The 18,174-nt window shown below is 34.4% G+C and overlaps 1 protein-coding gene across 1 annotated transcript in view; it reads left to right on the top strand.

Annotated features, from left to right (window-relative positions):
• Positions 1 to 18,174, top strand: part of LOC149808461 (ribosome quality control complex subunit NEMF-like) — a 94,404-nt gene that overhangs the window by 57,019 nt on the left and 19,211 nt on the right. The window contains exons 25-29 of the mRNA XM_089977628.1: positions 239 to 289; positions 1,590 to 1,667; positions 4,390 to 4,618; positions 9,754 to 9,803; positions 12,485 to 12,541. Coding sequence (XP_089833754.1) covers positions 239 to 289; positions 1,590 to 1,667; positions 4,390 to 4,618; positions 9,754 to 9,803; positions 12,485 to 12,541 — 465 coding nt within the window. The remainder of the gene's footprint in view (positions 1 to 238; positions 290 to 1,589; positions 1,668 to 4,389; positions 4,619 to 9,753; positions 9,804 to 12,484; positions 12,542 to 18,174) is intronic.

Raw genomic sequence — 18,174 nt, forward strand, 5'->3', positions numbered from 1 at the left:
TAGGAAAATATGTATAAGATTTAAAAATAATTACAAAAATACTATATACAAATGTAGCTATATTTTCTAACTAATTATTTTCTTTTATACATGCTGGTGTAACATTAATAAAAGAAGGACAATAACTACCATAAATCAAAGGAATGACCTTTCCACCAACAGACTTGTTACTACAAATAGATAGCAGGAAGTGTCTTGTGAGATTTTGACTACATCTTTCTTACTTAATCTTTTTCAGGAACCCATAGATCAGCAACAGCAACTCCAACAACAGAAAAGGGGACATAAGGTGAGGAATTAATACATGGCTGTTTATCCTATCATTAAGTCTCTGTCAAATATAATTCAGGTATTCATGTATGCTTTTCAACACAAGTTTTCATATTGTACCTATTGGGTGGCAAAAAGATTTCATGACATTGTATTATAGGGACAGAGCACATTTATGATATCAATATTCAGGTGAGAAATGTAAACAGTGTGAGCTTTATTGCTTCATCATTTGTATGTATATTTAATTTATATTGTTTGGTTGACCTTTCTCTGTGAATGATGGTGAAGTTTTGTTCTAACTGTTGTCATGTAGTGTTTATTCAATTGTATCATGATTCTAAGTGATAAACAAGATGTTTACTAAAATTTAAATTCAAGGCTGAACTTGCTTAAGAGGTAGTGTAATTTTCCATTAGTTTTTCTGAAAATTTTTTGTGTCATAGGTCAGGTAACAGTTTGTATATAAAGAGGTTAGGTAAAGAATTGTTCATTCCTGTCTGATATCGGTTTTTGGGATTATGTGATCATAGGTTTTAGTTGTGTTCAGATGTAATTTAAGAGGAATAATTTATTTAAATTATTCATTAGATTTACAGAGTGCTCAATTTGGATTGAAATAATACTTTGGGATTATTGTGAATTCATTCAGACTCTTTGCACATCAGTACATTCAAGACTATTAGTACATCAGCACATTAAAGTTTATTGGAATTCATTTGGAATATTATATACTTTTCAACTTGTGATAGAACATTTATTATTATTTGAATTTAATTCACAATACTGTATGTGTCTTTTGAATCTTCACTTTGTATTTTTGAGAAATAAATTTTTTGTTGAATTTTACTAAACTTGCTAGTTTCACTTCTTTCTGTTGCTTGTTTTAAAACCATATATTTGTAACAATTGCCCACATACTGCTGTCAGACAATTTACATGATTTTCACTTCAAGCACTAAACCTGCTTTCTCTATAGATAATACTGGTGTAAGAAATGAAGAGAGGCTTGATACTGGGAAATAATTTTCTTTAAAATATTTGAAAATGTTTCAACATAAGTTTGTTAATAAGAACAAAATGATAGCTCTGTTTGAATTTTCATACATGTACATCGTACTGATACATAGATCAGTAGAGAGGTTTGTGATTGTTTAATAAATGATTTATTGAGTGATTGATTGATCTAGAGATGTATACCAATGACAAATAGATGTGAATCATGAGAAAAGGTTATGAATGCACAAAAACTCACAAATTCTGGTTTTCATTATTTGTGTAAATAGATCAGACTCAACGTTTTATTGTTGTTTTTGTAGGGGAAGCTGAAAAAGATGAAAGAGAAGTACAAAGACCAGGATGAGGAGGAGAGACATCTGCGTATGGAGATACTGGCTGTGAGTTGGTTTTCATGTACACTTGTATAGTTTGCAACATTTATTTGTAATAAATTGGAAATTTTATTTGACGTTTCAATTTTCAGATTCCTGGTTATGAAGTGCAATATTTTTTATTGTCATTGCCAAAAATGAATTTGCAAAGTAATAAATATTAACTAGATGATTTTCCAGAAAGTACAAATTCATTAAAACTTACCAGTGTAAAAAGTTTCCCCATTTTGTTTTTATCATGGAAGTTCAAACAGTTCAGTCTGGCATCTTCATAATTCACACAAATTTCACAATAGTGTAACCACTCAGGCCCCTTCAGTTTAAAACCTTATGAATAAAATGCTACTCTAGCCTTTAACAGATGCAGGATTTGTATTGGTCTGAATAATTTTGAATAAAATTGGATTTTTGGAGCATTTATGTGATGCTATGCCCAGTTCAGAAAATGTTTTAGTTTTATTAATATTACTGCAATGAAATGCCCATACATTTGACATTATTTTAGTAAAAATATGTAAATTCAGTTCTTTTACTGTAAGGTAATTTTTATTTAATGTGCTGTTTGTCATTGCAATAGATCATGTACTGAAGATCATTCTCTTACTTCCAACTTTGAGATCTGAACTGTTGTACTTGTAACTTCAATCAGATTTCAAATACTTGTTATGATTGATATCAGATTTCAAATACTTGTTATGATTGATATCAGATTTCAAATACTTGTTATGATTGATATCAGATTTCAAATACTTGTGTTGATTAATATCCATAAACAATTCACTTGAGGTGGATTAATTTTTTTTCAATTAAACTCCAGGGTCACCTTACCAGGTGAAGTGGGTGACTAAGTCGCCTAAAAGATGAAAACCTTGCCTTTCTTTTGTTAGGAAAGTGAAAATGCCTTGTGATTTTTTAGATATACATTGAGTGACCATACATTTTGAGATGTACCTTTGCTTCAGCCTGTTATTTCAAGTGTTATTTTGTAGCTCAAGGCAAAATTTAGACATGAAGCCATCAAATAAGCTGGTTTTTATTTCAGTTGCATCGAAAAACAGACCCTTTCACATTCACAGGCATGTCTTTTGATAACTGATTGACCATTAACCCTTTCCTGAGTAAATTTTTAGCAGAGATGTGTTATATATCTCTCTGGTTATAGAAACTATCAGTTGATTTCCAAAAGTTATCATTTGATGATAAAAACACAAATTTGTGTTTTAAAACTTAATATAGTATGTAAATAGCAATTTGTGTTTGAAGAACAAAATCAGTGACCTGAAGATTTTAATTGCTATATGTTCATTATTTTAATCATAAAACCATTTGAAACCATGAGTGAACCTGTCAGGGGGAAATCATGGTGAACATTGTTGTGCCTGGGAAGTACCACTCTGTGAGATTGTCTATTTTCGGGAACATTTGGGAAAATATATTTAGAAAGATATTCAACTCAAAAAGCAAAGTCTATATGTTATGATAGTCAAGATTTACTGTAAAAATGCAGTTATGTAGGTCCCGAGATGGGACATTGAAGTGTTGTGGAATTTGAGAAGTGTTGTAAGATTAAAGTTGTGAAAATACAGAAAAAAGGAGCAAAGCAATACTATTTAACCAATTCCTGATGTTACTACATGCATGTTGACAGATAATAAAACCATATATTTGTAGTTCTGTCAAAATATACAACAAAGCCAGAATGTGAGAGGGTACATAATGAAAGCCCCCCCTTTCTAAAAATAGATGCACCCATATGTTGGCTAGTTAGTTTTGGTTGGAAAGAAGGTTTTAGCTGTTTCAGTTCAGCTGGAAAGGTTTTAGTTCATTCATATACCAACTTCAATGCTTCACTGTCTTATGTATGAATAGTTATGGTAATGCTTCTTCGGCAACAAGAAATTGAGACGAACAAAATGGTGTGAAGATATATGGACTTGCTCTCATGTACATGTTACAGGGGTTGTTTAAACAAGTTTACAAATTTTATTCAACTGCCATTTTACAGTTAACTTTTATACCGTTTCAAAAAACATAAATGCTTATTGGCATTTGATTCAGCATTTTTACTATTGCACAATTGCAATACTGTAATCTGGTTATTTCTTTAAGTTAAAATTCATTGCAGATGTATAGCGTCTACAGTGCTCTTAAGTCATGTGGCCAAAATACACTGCATATGAATATGTGTTTATAATATACATACAACTCAGAATGTTTCTACTTGAAAATAAAAGAATGTTTAAAACCAATGTTTATAAATAATATTTATGGAGCAAATCTTGCTTTGTTTACACTTCTCCCTGTTTTGTCCAAAAGAAGAAGTCACTTTTCCCTAAATTTCAAGTCTAGCTTGACCCATGTAAACTGCATAAAAATGACTTCTCATTTCTTTTATTTTTCATTTGCACAAATATTTTTGGAACAGGTTATTTTGTTTGTAGAATAGTGAAAAATTTGTGTGCAAAAAAAATATTGACTGTTGCGATCACATACAGAAATTGGTGTTAGCATGGAATTAATTGCCTGATGTAGGTTCAAACACATATCTTTTTTACATTTCCGTTTATAATCCATAATCAGTTATTCATCACAGTCCTGTTGTTGCTAAGCATCTGTTCACTTTCAATTATAATGGCTACATTTTAAAGTAAATATAATACCAAAATACCAAAATAAATAATCCACACCTGATGTTGTTTCATTATTCTTACAATTCTTGTAATTGTAGTCTGCTGGATCGAAAAAGGAGGATAAGAAGAAAGGAAAGAAAAGTAAAGAGAAAGTCAAAGGTCCTAACCCTATTGGATCAGACAAAGGCAGGCCCCAGAGTGGAACAGGTCAGTCTAAGGGAGGGAAAGTCCCACAGCAAGTGGGAAAGGGACTGGCCCAGAACTATGGAAGAAAGCTAGAGCTAGTAGATATTGTCATCAAGGATGTTGAAGATATCAAGATAGAGAGTAAGACTTGCAGCATTTTCTTTTAGAATCAGTGTTGTTGTTTTTCTGTCGAGATTATGTGCTTTTTCCTTCTATGCAGCTCTCACACTTTAAAAATAGTGTCAATGAAAATAATTTTTTGGGTGATGTATTCAGTATAGAGAAGAAATTTACATAGTAAATTATATTTTTTCAGGAATACTCAATGTCCATCACATTATAATTAAGCCGTCCCCCACTTCCTGACATATATAAGAATACTCAATGTCCATCACATTATAATTAAGCCGTTCCCCACTTCCTGACATATATAAGAATACTCGATGTCCATCACATTATAATTGAGCCGTCCCCCACTTCCTGACATTTATAAGAATACTCGGTATCCATCACATTATAATTAAGCCGTTCCCCACTTCCTGACATATATAAGAATACTCAATGTCCATCACATTATAATTAAGCCGTCCCCCACTTACTGACATATATAAGAATACTCAATGTCCATCACATTATAATTGAGCCGTCCCCCACTTCCTGACATTTATAAGAATACTCTGTATCCATCACATTATAATTAAGCCGTTCCCCACTTCCTGACATATATAAGAATACTCAATGTCATTCACATTATAATTGAGCCGTCCCCCACTTCCTGACATTTATAAGAATACTCGGTATCCATCACATTATAATTAAGCCGTTCCCCACTTCCTGACATATATAAGAATACTCAATGTCCATCACATTATAATTAAGCCGTCCCCCACTTCCTGACATATATAAGAATACTCGATGTCCATCACATTATAATTGAGCCGTCCCCCACTTCCTGACATTTATAAGAATACTCGGTATCCATCACATTATAATTAAGCCGTTCCCCACTTCCTGACATATATAAGAATACTCAATGTCCATCACATTATAATTAAGCCGTCCCCCACTTCCTGACATATATAAGAATACTCAATGTCCATCACATTATAATTAAGCCGTTCCCCACTTCCTGACATATATAAGAATACTCAATGTCCATCACATTATAATTAAGCCGTCCCCCACTTCCTGACATATATAAGAATACTCAATGTCCATCACATTATAATTAAGCCGTCCCCCACTTCCTGACATATATAAGAATACTCGATGTCCATCACATTATAATTGAGCTGTCCCCCACTTCCTGACATATATAAGAATACTCAATGTCCATCACATTATAATTAAGCCGTTCCCCACTTCCTGACATATATAAGAATACTCGATGTCCATCACATTATAATTGAGCCGTCCCCCACTTCCTGACATTTATAAGAATACTCGGTATCCATCACATTATAATTAAGCCGTTCCCCACTTCCTGACATATATAAGAATACTCAGTGTCCAACATTATAATTAAGCCGTCCCCCACTTCCTGACATTTATAAGAATACTCGGTATCCATCACATTATAATTAAGCCGTCCCCCACTTCCTGACATATATAAGCATCCTCACTGAGGAACAGCCAACATATTATTATCCAATAAATTAGATTACCATCCAGCTATCCATGATAATTATGATGGCATCATGGAAGAGTTTTTCCTAGGACTATCATCCCTCTGTCCGTGATAATTATGATGGCATATTGGAAGAGTTTTTCCATAGATTGCCATCCATCTGCCCATGATAATTATGACGGCATCCTGGAAGAGTTTTTCCATTGATGCTATCACTATTTTCTGTATGGTATATAGATGGGAAAGACAATTTTTTCTTTCTTCTCGAGAACAGTTGGATTAAGGATATAGCATAAATTAATTCCTAACATTATTGTGATCAGATCTAGTATTCATTCTTAGATAAACATAATTTACAATTAAACTTTTCTTGCTACATCAAGTAATTTGTGAAAGACATTGTATTTGTCCATTGTGCAAGGGACATTGTACTTTTACATTGTGCAAGATACCTTATTGTCTATTGTACAAGACATTGTATTTGTCCACTGTGCAAGACATTGTATTTGTCCACTGTGCAAGACACTGTATTTGTCAGTTTTCCAGACATCATATATGTCCATCGTGCAAGACGTCGTATTTGTACTCTGTGCAAGACATCATATTTGTACATTGTGCAACACATTGTATTTGTCCATTCTTGATAGGTAGTTTTCTCGGAGTACAGCTCATTCTGTCACTCACTTATGCCATCCATGCTGTACACAAGTCTTTCCCTTGTTAATGCAGTAAATGTTAAAGTATGCATCGATTGGGCAGTAAAAGTTAAAGTTTACATTGGGGAGGGACAGTAAAAGTTGAAGTTGACATTGGTAAGGCAGTAAAAGTTCAGGTGTTAAATAAATTTAAGCAGAACAGATTTTCGATATTGAACAAACTATGTACATTGTCATTTATCTGCATACATTGTCATTTATCTGCATACATTGTCATTTATCTGCATACATTGTCATTTACCTGCATACATTGTCATTTATCTGCATACATTGTCATTTATCTGCATACATTGTTATTTACCTGCATACATTGTCATTTATCTGCATACAGTGTCATTTATCTGCATACTTTGTTATTTACCTGCATACATTGTCATTTACCTGCATACATTGTTATTTATCTGCATACATTGTTATTTACCTGCATACATTGTTATTTACCTGCATACATTGTCATTTATCTGCATACATTGTCATTTATCTGCATACATTGTTATTTACCTGCATACATTGTCATTTACCTGCATACATTGTCATTTACCTGCATACATTGTCATGAGAACATATAGATGTCCTCATCCATCTTTATTACAGCATAATCAAATTTCTAGCAATATGAATAGTCAATTACCTTGATATAAAATCCAGTATTTCTGTAAAAATTATTCTTGAAAAGGTGTATGAATTCCCAACAATGTCAGAACTAGATCATGTGCCAAGTAGGGTGCAAGTAAGTAAAAACTAGATCATGTGACAATTAGGGTGTAAGTAAGTCAAAACTAGATCATGTGACAATTAGGATGTAAGTAAGTTAAAACTAGATCATGTGACAATTAGGGTGCAAGTAAGTCAAAACTAGATTATGTGACAATTAGGGTGTACGTAAGTCAAAACTAGATCATGTGACAGTTAGGGTGTAAGTAAGTCAAAACTAGATCATGTGACAGTTAGGGTGCAAGTAAGTCAAAACTAGATCATGTGACAATTAGGGTGTAAGTAAGTCAGAACTAGACCATGTGACAATTAGGGTGTAAGTAAGTCAGAACTAGATCATGTGACAATTAGGGTGTAAGTAAGTCAAAACTAGATCATGTGACAAGTAGGATGTAAGTAAATGATATGCAGACTGGTAATACACAAGTGAAACAAAATGGTAGACAACCTCTGCATCAGAAGTTAAAAATTCAAAAATCTAATTTGTGATGCAAATACCATATATGAAATGATTCTATTATGTTTAAAAATGATTTACTGTGTGGTTTCATATCAGTGGAAAGTTTGACCAAAACAGTTTGTTTTGTGCAAAGTTTTAAGAGTCAATAAATGAATTACATGTTAGTTTTTACCAAGGAGTATGTAATGTTATGAAAATCTTGAACCCCATAAACCCATCAGTGTAATCTCAGAGTGTATGGAGTTCAGGAACATCATAAAATCCCATACATACCAGGAAATTCACATACAACTAATAATCTGTCTGTTGTCTATCTGAACTTCCAACACAACTGGACAGAATTTCACTTGATAGGATACATTGCTTGTCCATTTGGTTAGTCGCTTATCGAAGAAGGGTGTCAGTTTTTCTTATGTGCCTTGAATTGCCTAAAGAGGTGTCTGAGGATACAACTCTTAAAATGAAAATGCTTCTAATTTTGAACATTCTTTTTCTTTGTTTTAATTATATCTGAAAGAATAAATGAACACACTTTAACTAAATAATAAACCGAAACATCAGCTGTTACATACATGTGATTCTACTGGTGGTAGGAAAAATATCATTTAAAGTTATCTACCTCTCATACAATTTTAAAGGTGAAATTCACAGCTTTTAAAAACTGAGACATTTTTAAGATGATTTTGATACAAAAGGGCATTATTGGGCATTATATCCACACAGAAACCAGTAACATCCAGTCTACTAGGGACTAGATCTGTTTCACCAGTGCAACTGTCTGTGCAGTGACCTACCTTAATTAAAATTCAGCCAACCTTTGGTGAAGTAGACATAAATAGAAGAGACTGACCTGAAAATTATCTCTGCAGAAATACTTTAATAATTATTTTGAATTTAGTCTTGTTTAATTATTATTGTATTTTTCAAGATGTTGGGAATATTGAAAGGAAACTTTTTTTGGCCAATTCCTGTTAAATGCCAAAACATGCACTTTTTTCAATGCTAACAATCATCATCAAACGAAAATTAAAAAGTTTAACAGCGCTTGGAAATCAGAGTTAAGTCAGTTCAGGTTAGTAGTAAATTTCGCAAGTTGGCATTGTGTTTTATGCAAAGTGGACATTAAGATAGTATATGGAGGAATAACATACATGCAGACACCAACAACTCGGGAAATCTAGATCTGATAAATATTGACAACCTGTTAAGTGTGAAAGTTACAAAGCACAGTGAATGTAATCAGTGGACAGGAGGCTAGTAAACGTGTGAAGGAAAATGCTTATGAATTTTATAATAAATATGTTTGCAATCAGTCAAGAGATATACAACTCCTCCTTTTCCATTTATTTGACAATAACCTCACTCTTATTAATGAATTATTTTTGTAATTTTGCATCATAATCTGATTCAAGTTCAGAATTTGCTATTTTATTATAATTTGAAAAGGGTATAATATTATGGCAATAAATGCACATGTTTTGTTTTATAAACCTAAAAATGCGTAAAATGTATCTTGGTAAGAAATCCCACTGATTTCAAATCCAGTCTACTATTAAAAATCTTGAAATCATCTGTTCTGATGGCCTGGTTGTACGCTATCAGCTTAGAAATATTACTACCAATATCACACATTTAATGGTTACTAAAAGATGTTAATGATGTTCTCACACACATACATCTAGATAGCATGTAAACTTGTAAAGCATGCTATCTGAGTTTCTTGTTTGAAATGATTATGTCAGTTTTACCTGTATTCCAGATGGTGAGCATAGAGCAGATGATGTAACCTCCATTTCAGTGAACATTAAGGTACACTATTTATAACCACTTTGTAAATGTACGAATATAAATTTAATTGCTAAATACTTTTATATAAAATGTTATAATACACCTTATTTTCATACTTGCTGTATTTATTGTACTTTTTAATATGAGCAGTGCTGTTTTGTAGTAAATTCAGCAACAGTCTTTAGTTTAAATTCAGATGCCATTGACTATTGCATGATATTTCCTATATCCAACAGTCTTTAGTTTAGATTCAGATGCCATTGACTATTGCATGATATTTCCTATATCCAGCAGTCTTTGGTTTAGATTCAGATGCCATTGACTATTGCATGATATTTCCTATATCCAGCAGTCTTCAGTTTTGATTCAGATGCCATTGACTATTGCATGATATTTCCTATATCCAACAGTCTTCAGTTTAGATTCAGATGCCATTGACTAGCTATTGCATGATATTTCCTATATCCAGCAGTCTTTAGTTTAGATTCAGATGCCATTGACTATTGCATGATATTTCCTATATCCAGCAGTATTCGGTTTAGATTCAGATGCCATTGACTATTGCATGATATTTCCTGTATCCAACAGTCTTCAGTTTAGATTCAGATGCCATTGACTATTGCATGATATTTCCTATATCCAACATTCTTTTAGATTCAGATGCCATTGACTATTGCATGATATTTCCTATATCCAACAGTCTTCAGTTTAGATTCAGGTGCCATTGGCTATTGCATGATATTTCCTATATCCAACAGTCTTCAGTTTAGATTCAGGTACCATTGACTATTTCATGATATTTTCTATATCCACAAGTCATAACAGCAGCAGTCTTTAGTTTAGATTCAGATGTCATTGACTATTGCATGATATTTCCCATATCCAACAGTCTTCAGTTTAGATTCAGATGCCATTGACTATTGCATGATATTTCTTATATCCACAAGTCATAACAGCAGCAGTCTTTAGTTTAGATTCAGATGCCATTGACTATTGCATGATATTTCCTATATCCAGCAGTCTTCGGTTTAGATTCAGATGCCATTGACTATTGCATGATATTTTCTATATCCAGCAGTCTTCAGTTTAGATTCAGATGCCATTGACTATTGCATGATATTTCCTATATCCAACAGTCTTCAGTTTAGATTCAGATGCCATTGACTATTGCATGATATTTCCTATATCCAGCAGTCTTCGGTTTAGATTCAGATGCCATTGACTATTGCATGATATTTCTCATATCCAGCAGTATTCGGTTTAGATTCAGATGCCATTGACTGTTGCATGATATTTCCTGTATCCAACAGTCTTCAGTTTAGATTCAGATGCCATTGACTATTGCATGATATTTCCTATATCCAACAGTCTTTAGTTTAGATTCAGATGCCATTGACTATTGCATGATATTTCCTATATCCAACAGTCTTCAGTTTAGATTCAGATGCCATTGACTATTGCATGATATTTTCTATATCCACAAGTCATAACAGCAGCAGTCTTTAGTTTAGATTCAGATGTCATTGACTGTTGCATGATATTTCCTATATCCAACAGTCTTCAGTTTAGATTCAGATGCCATTGACTATTGCATGATATTTCTTATATCCACAAGTCATAACAGCAGCAGTCTTTAGTTTAGATTCAGATGCCATTGACTATTGCATGATATTTCCTATATCCAGCAGTCTTCAGTTTTGATTCAGATGCCATTGACTATTGCATGATATTTCCTATATCCAACAGTCTTCAGCTTAGATTCAGATGCCATTGACTATTGCATGATATTTCCTATATCCAACAGTCTTTAGTTTAGATTCAGATGCCATTGACTATTGCATGATATTTCCTATATCCAACAGTCTTCAGTTTAGATTCAGATGCCATTGACTATTGCATGATATTTTCTACATCCACAAGTCATAACAGCAGCAGTCTTTAGTTTAGATTCAGATGCCATTGACTATTGCATGATATTTCCTATATCCAACAGTCTTTAGTTTAGATTCAGATGCCATTGACTATTGCATGATATTTCCTATATCCAACAGTCTTCAGTTTAGATTCAGATGCCATTGACTATTGCATGATATTTCCTATATCCAACAGTCTTCGGTTTAGATTCAGATGCCATTGACTATTGCATGATATTTCCTATATCCAACAGTCATAACAATAACAGTCATAGTGTTTTTTTTTATTTTCCCTGCTTTTTACAAGTCAGAGGGCTATAGCAGTGCTGTCCATTGGGAAAACATTTTGATCACAAAAACAGCTAGGCAAACACCTAATGTTTCTTACAGCAATGATATGTTCATAAAAACTACCTAGTTCTGATTTGGTTTGGTGTTTTATGGCATAACAACACAAGTAGGTTATTTAGTATAAGAGGCAATTGGAGCAATGTGCCATGCCCAAGGATACACCATAGTAGACAGCCTGGGCTAATCTAATGGTACACCATAGTAGACAGCCTGGGCTAATCTAATGGTACACCATAGAAGACAGCCTGGGCTAATCTAATGGTAGATTTGAAGTAGATTGGCATGCTGACCACTGAGTCCCTGCAGCTCCTACCTTAATAATCCAACTCTTACAAGATGCAGGAGAGTGCATTGGAACTGTTCTACATCCTTGAGTACTGAGTCATTTATACCATTTCTTAGACAGTTCTATTAACATATAAAGTTTATTATCTACAGGGTGAAACAGAAGTTGAAGATGATAAAGAAGAGGAGGATGTACAGACAACATCAGAGGTAATTGAAGCGTAGTAGAATCCATATCTAATGTAACTCCACGGTCCAATGAAATTAATTCATAAAAAGACAATTTTCATTACAAATGAGAAAAGATACAGCATTGAAGTACACAAATAAACACATGCAAAATGTATCTAATTTTAGCTTGATGCACCTAAACATTCCCTGGTGGCAGCACTGAGTCTAAATTGGAAAACTTGGAGAATCAAACAAAATTGAAAATTGTGTTTAAAACAAAACAAGCAGTAAGAGTATTATTATATAGGTTTACATCATTAAATCAACAATCTCTCAACACAATAAGATCTTAAGCAACAGTGACTCATTAGGCTGGTTATCAGATTTTTCTATAGATTTCCATAAGAAAACATGTTTTCATATGTGAAAAATGTACAGTTCACTGGTCTCTAATATAGACATTTTCGCTGATTAAAGATATGCATAACGGAATGACAACTGCAGATTTGTAATGAAGGCAAACAATTACTTGAATGTAATCTTTTTATATCCAATGAAACTTCTAAGTCTGAAAGTGGGGGCAGTTCTCATGAACTCTTTGAGACCCAAAAGTAGGCCATATGTTAATTTCTTAAGCAAAAATGAGGGCTTTAGGTATGAGTTTAATGGACTGGGTAATTTGCTTTCTGGTTTGAAATTAGTTATGGTTTTATACACCTCAGGAATGTTTTGTTATTGGCATTATCATTGACCATCAGTATGTTGGTCAGTCTGTCCATACATCCATCCAGCCATTAATATTTCCTTGTCTGGTCCATAAGCTTGTAACAGTTGAAGAGATCTTTGCCCAAACATAGTATGACTAGATGGTGTGTTCCATACCATAATAAGGCCTGTGCCTGAAGGTCAAGTTCACAGCAAGGGAAAATGTAATTATTATGCAATAACATTTGTACCCCTGTAGATAAATGAATAAAACTTATGCCAGTTATATGGTATGTATAATGGCAACAGAATGCGCTAAGTGCAAGAAATTGAAAGCTAATGAAGACTCACATGAGACTTGTTTTGTTTTCACATAATATTTATCATCCTCAACTTGCATTGTTAAGGATCATTAAGTAGCATTGTTGTGAAGCCTCAGATAGAGTGCAACATTATAAGCCGTCACATCAGTTCGTTATCTTAGTGGTGGATGTCATGTTGTTTACCCCCCAATAATATATGTTCATTGCAGACTGTAACAATTACCTCTAGTCAAATTGAGGCAGAAAAGGTTACAGAATTGCCGTTACCACATTCTTCCCAGATGTTAATCGAGTCACAGATGTGTCACCAGCTACATAGAAATAGTGATGCAGTTGCTGGCCTTGAGACAGTTTTTATCCATTCATGTGTTGGATGGTTTGGGTTTAATAAGGGAGTGTTCCACCTTATATTGGCAGTCCATTGGGCACAAGTGCCACCTGGTGGCCTAGCACGGGCATAGCATTGTTAGGCTGGATGCATGGGTATTTGTCAAATCCTGATGATCCAAATCACCATCCTTTCACACAATACACCACCTTTCTGGCTGCCAACCAGCCAATCTGGCCATCTGGCTGGCTTTACCTGTAGTCTAATGACCAGGGATCTGTCACTTCACGAAGCTGTTTTGCATACTGGCCAGTTGTTCCATGGCATGTGATAGCGTAGGGGGATCAGTTTGACTAATGTGTCCATTTTAGTACACATTCTGCATGGGCAGTTCCAGATGCAACAGTCAAGCTGACTGTCCAGTCAGCAACCATGCATAACATCCATACCAGCAAGACAAGCTGTGGCTCTTTACTGGCTGCCAATTCAGCCTGCAAGTCAGTTGTTCACATCTTATCCTTTGGAGAGATACAATGACACACACAGAGTGGCAATTTCTCATCCATGCCTCAAAGAAAGTTTTACATGGACATGGAGCTAACACTGAATAAGAATTATCCCCACAGTGAGTGCAGGTATTACATGGATGACTTAGCATACTCAGATCCCACAATAAGACTGACTTTGTTCATCATAAATTTTCCCAACTGGAATTTGTCATGGGTGCTGATATGATTCAACTTAGATCAGTTTGAGCCCTTAGCCATAACCCCCTTGAAGCTGCTGTTGTACAAAATGTATTTCTTGATAGCTCTAGATTTGACATGTATGGTGAGTGAATTGCATGCCCTTTCAGTGAATCTGAACTGGCTCCAGTTCAGATAAGATGGTTCTAAGGTATTGATGATGCAGCCAAGTTTTATAGCAAAGAACAGGACGCTGTCCATGGGCATTCAGAGAGTGGTCAATTATCCCCTCATTCCATCAATCAGCACAAGAAAGCAAGCAGTGATGCAGGATCCAGTCCATGCACTGGAACATTATAAAGTGAATTGAAAGGTGCCATTGGGCCCAGCAATGCCGTTTTCTTTTGATCAGTCCAGGAAAAGAGGGTTTAACCATCCAATGACAGGCATCATGGCAAAAGTGGGTAATACACTCAGCATATTCTGAGAGATCAAGTATGCTTCATAAAAATCTCAACTAATGGAATCAGAGATAATTATGCAAGAATCACTTTCCATTGGAATTTGGTGATGCAAGATGCAGTTGACTAGCATACAGTAAACCTTCTCAAGCTTTTGTCTGTGTAATCTATCTTCACAGAGACATGAATTGAATTTGGTAGGTCTAGTGGCTGTAGCCCAGATCATGGCAAAGAAAAAGCTAAATGCTGCTGTCAGTGAGCAGTCAGAGATAGATAATCTATCCCCTTTCCTCCATCAGTCAATCTAAGGAAGCATTATTTAATGCAATGCCCATTCCATGCACTCAAGCATTGTGAAGTCTGCAGAAAAATGCCATTGGGCCTGGCAACACCTCTTTCTTCTGATCTTGGCTAAAATGGGTAATACACTTAGTGTATTCCAAGATTTGAAGAGACCAAGTACTCATGAAAATTTCAGCTCATGAAATCAGATCTATCTCTAGGATTTGCTTTCAAATGGAATCTGGTGTTTGTGCATGTGATTTGAATTTTTAACATAGCTTTAACAATTTTTCAGTCATATAGCTTTGATGTATGCAGTGTGGCAGTTTTTAATGATGTCTAGTACTGGGGCATCATGCCACAGACATGTTGCATCATGTCCCACCCAGTCACATTATCCTAACACCAGGCCGACAAGTCCAAACACTGACCTCATAATGCTAAGCACCTAGCGGGGCAGCTGTTAGTACTATTTTTATAAGTCTTTGGTATAACTCGGCCTGGGTTCAAACCTGCAACCCCCAACATCCGAGGCAGACACTCTAACCACTAGACCACTGTAACAGTCTGGAATCTGGTGATACAAAACATAATAGATGCAGTTGGCTGGTATGCAGTCTTTTTTTAAAACGTTTTTAACTGTGTGATCTAGCTTTGCTGAGACAATAATTTAATTTGGTGGGTCCAGTGGTTGCAGCCCAGGACACCACCAGGCCAGTTTGAAGTCAGCACAGTCATACCATGGGTACAGAACTTTAGACCGTTAGTTGTTCTTCTCTTAATGTAATGTGCAGTTATGCTCCTTAAGGGAAGAATCTTTATCCTTCAAGGGTGACCCTGGTATAGGTAGGGAGCTCAGCACTACCACCTTTTACATAATCAAATTACTATTAAACCTTCACACACCTCCCATCAAGTGTGAACATCCTAGTTGAGTCAGTGCTTCGGTTAAAAGTAAACAACCAAACCTACATAGCAGTGGCAAGTGGAGGTAAGGAGAAAGGTTGGGAAGAGTTTCTTCCATTTATCTATATGATATATTGATTGGAAAGAAATTTTACAATTGCTGGATTTAAGAATTAGCAGAGTCACTTCCAAACATTAATGTGACTGGGTAAGTATTCCTAAAGAAACATAATTTACCAAAAACATTTCGCTAACTGCAATTACATATCTATGAAAGAAATTATATAATCAATGTAAAAATGTATAAAACCTTGGAAAATCACTTACAATCTTTCACATTCCGTCAGCCAGCTGTACAAGCTTTCATATACAGAAAAGCACAATAATTGTGTCAAATTGAAAAAAAAATGTTCTCCAACACACCTTTATCTTTGTGCATTTGATAAGAGGAGTCGATGATCTTCAGCCAAGGAAAATTTGATGAATTGTTAAATACTCATTCAGGTAATAATTTAATAGACAGTGAAGACCGTGTACATGTCCCCATACTTTCTTTGTAATGACATTACTTTTGGATAGAGAGTCTAAGATTCAGCCAATGTGGGCATGTGAGAAAGCTTGCCAGTAGCTTCTCGTGGGTCGGTGGTTCTTTCCGGGGTTTTCCGGGTTCTTCCTCCACCATTAATACTGGCCGCCATGTATAGCCTATCGTGCTGAAAAATGGCGTTAAACCCCACAACAACAACAACAACTTTTGGATAGATATTCAGCTAAGAGTAGCTAAAGAAAATGAACACCAGTGTTACGAGTCTATGCTCTTAAAATAAGTAACAGAAAAGAGTGAAAGACAACAAGCTGTATCAAATTTAACAAATAATTTAATTTCCCTTGAATACAAAGTGAAAATAAGAAAATAGAATTTATGATATTGTGAATTAAATCCCAAAATAATCCAAGAATTAGATCAAACACAAGTCCTAGTAATTTAAAGTCCTGAATAAAACTAAGTACAAGTCCCGAAGAGATCCAAAACTGAAGGCGATGATGTGTATATTACAGCTTATGGAGTGCTGATGTGTCAAAAGTCTTTTGCTGAATCACAGTAATATAATTCCAGGTTTGAATTCAGTATAAATTCCAGTGAACATCTTCATCCAAGAATTTTATCAGAGCACTTTTGTATTTCAGAGAAAATAATATACTTTAATTCAATAATTTGAAGAAAATAAAATTCAGACCAAATTGGTCACAACATAATACAACTTGAAGGTGCTTGATGATAAAGAATGACTGACCAAATCCTCACAATCTTAAGATTATATATTTGCCTACTTGACCTCTGGTCACAATTATCATTTTCTTTTTTAAAAAAACATTACCTAATGGAAAATAACCTTCTAGAATGATCTAATGAGCCTTGTTTACTTACAACACAGTAGCCTGCAAAATTCACTTAGGAAACTCCAAAACCCTGACCCAAATCAACATATTTAATTCTTCTAGTTTACCTGAATAAAATTCCTGATATTAAGTTCATACTCATAGAGAATAATGAAGCTATTATTAGTTGTTTACATAAAATTAAATACATTTTTTGAAAAATGTCAATCAGGTCAAGCAGAAATTGACTCAGTTTAGGACAAGGTCAAGTCCAGCTTACAGTGTTGGATTACAATAGCATGTAATGAAATAAAAAATAAAACTAACAAACAAGCAATTAAATAAAATATACATAATACCAGCCTTTCCATTTTTTTGATGAATTTGGGTTCCTTAGATTCTTAACTACATAAGCTACAATAGCCATGTCCATTTTTAAAAAAAGTTAAATATATTCCATTATGTCACAAGCAATTATCTTTTTGGTGGTAACAATGGTATAGGCATTGTCAGTATGTGATGAAGTTATTTTAGACTGGTTATAGTGCTGCTTTGTTAGCAGTCATATGTGTTTCATGACATTCTTATTTCCTAGTGATAC

The sequence above is a fragment of the Sinohyriopsis cumingii genome, chromosome 1 (genome assembly GCF_028554795.1).
Source record: "Sinohyriopsis cumingii isolate HCF-2022 chromosome 1, ASM2855479v2, whole genome shotgun sequence".
NCBI classification, from domain to species: Eukaryota; Metazoa; Mollusca; class Bivalvia; order Unionida; family Unionidae; genus Sinohyriopsis; species Sinohyriopsis cumingii.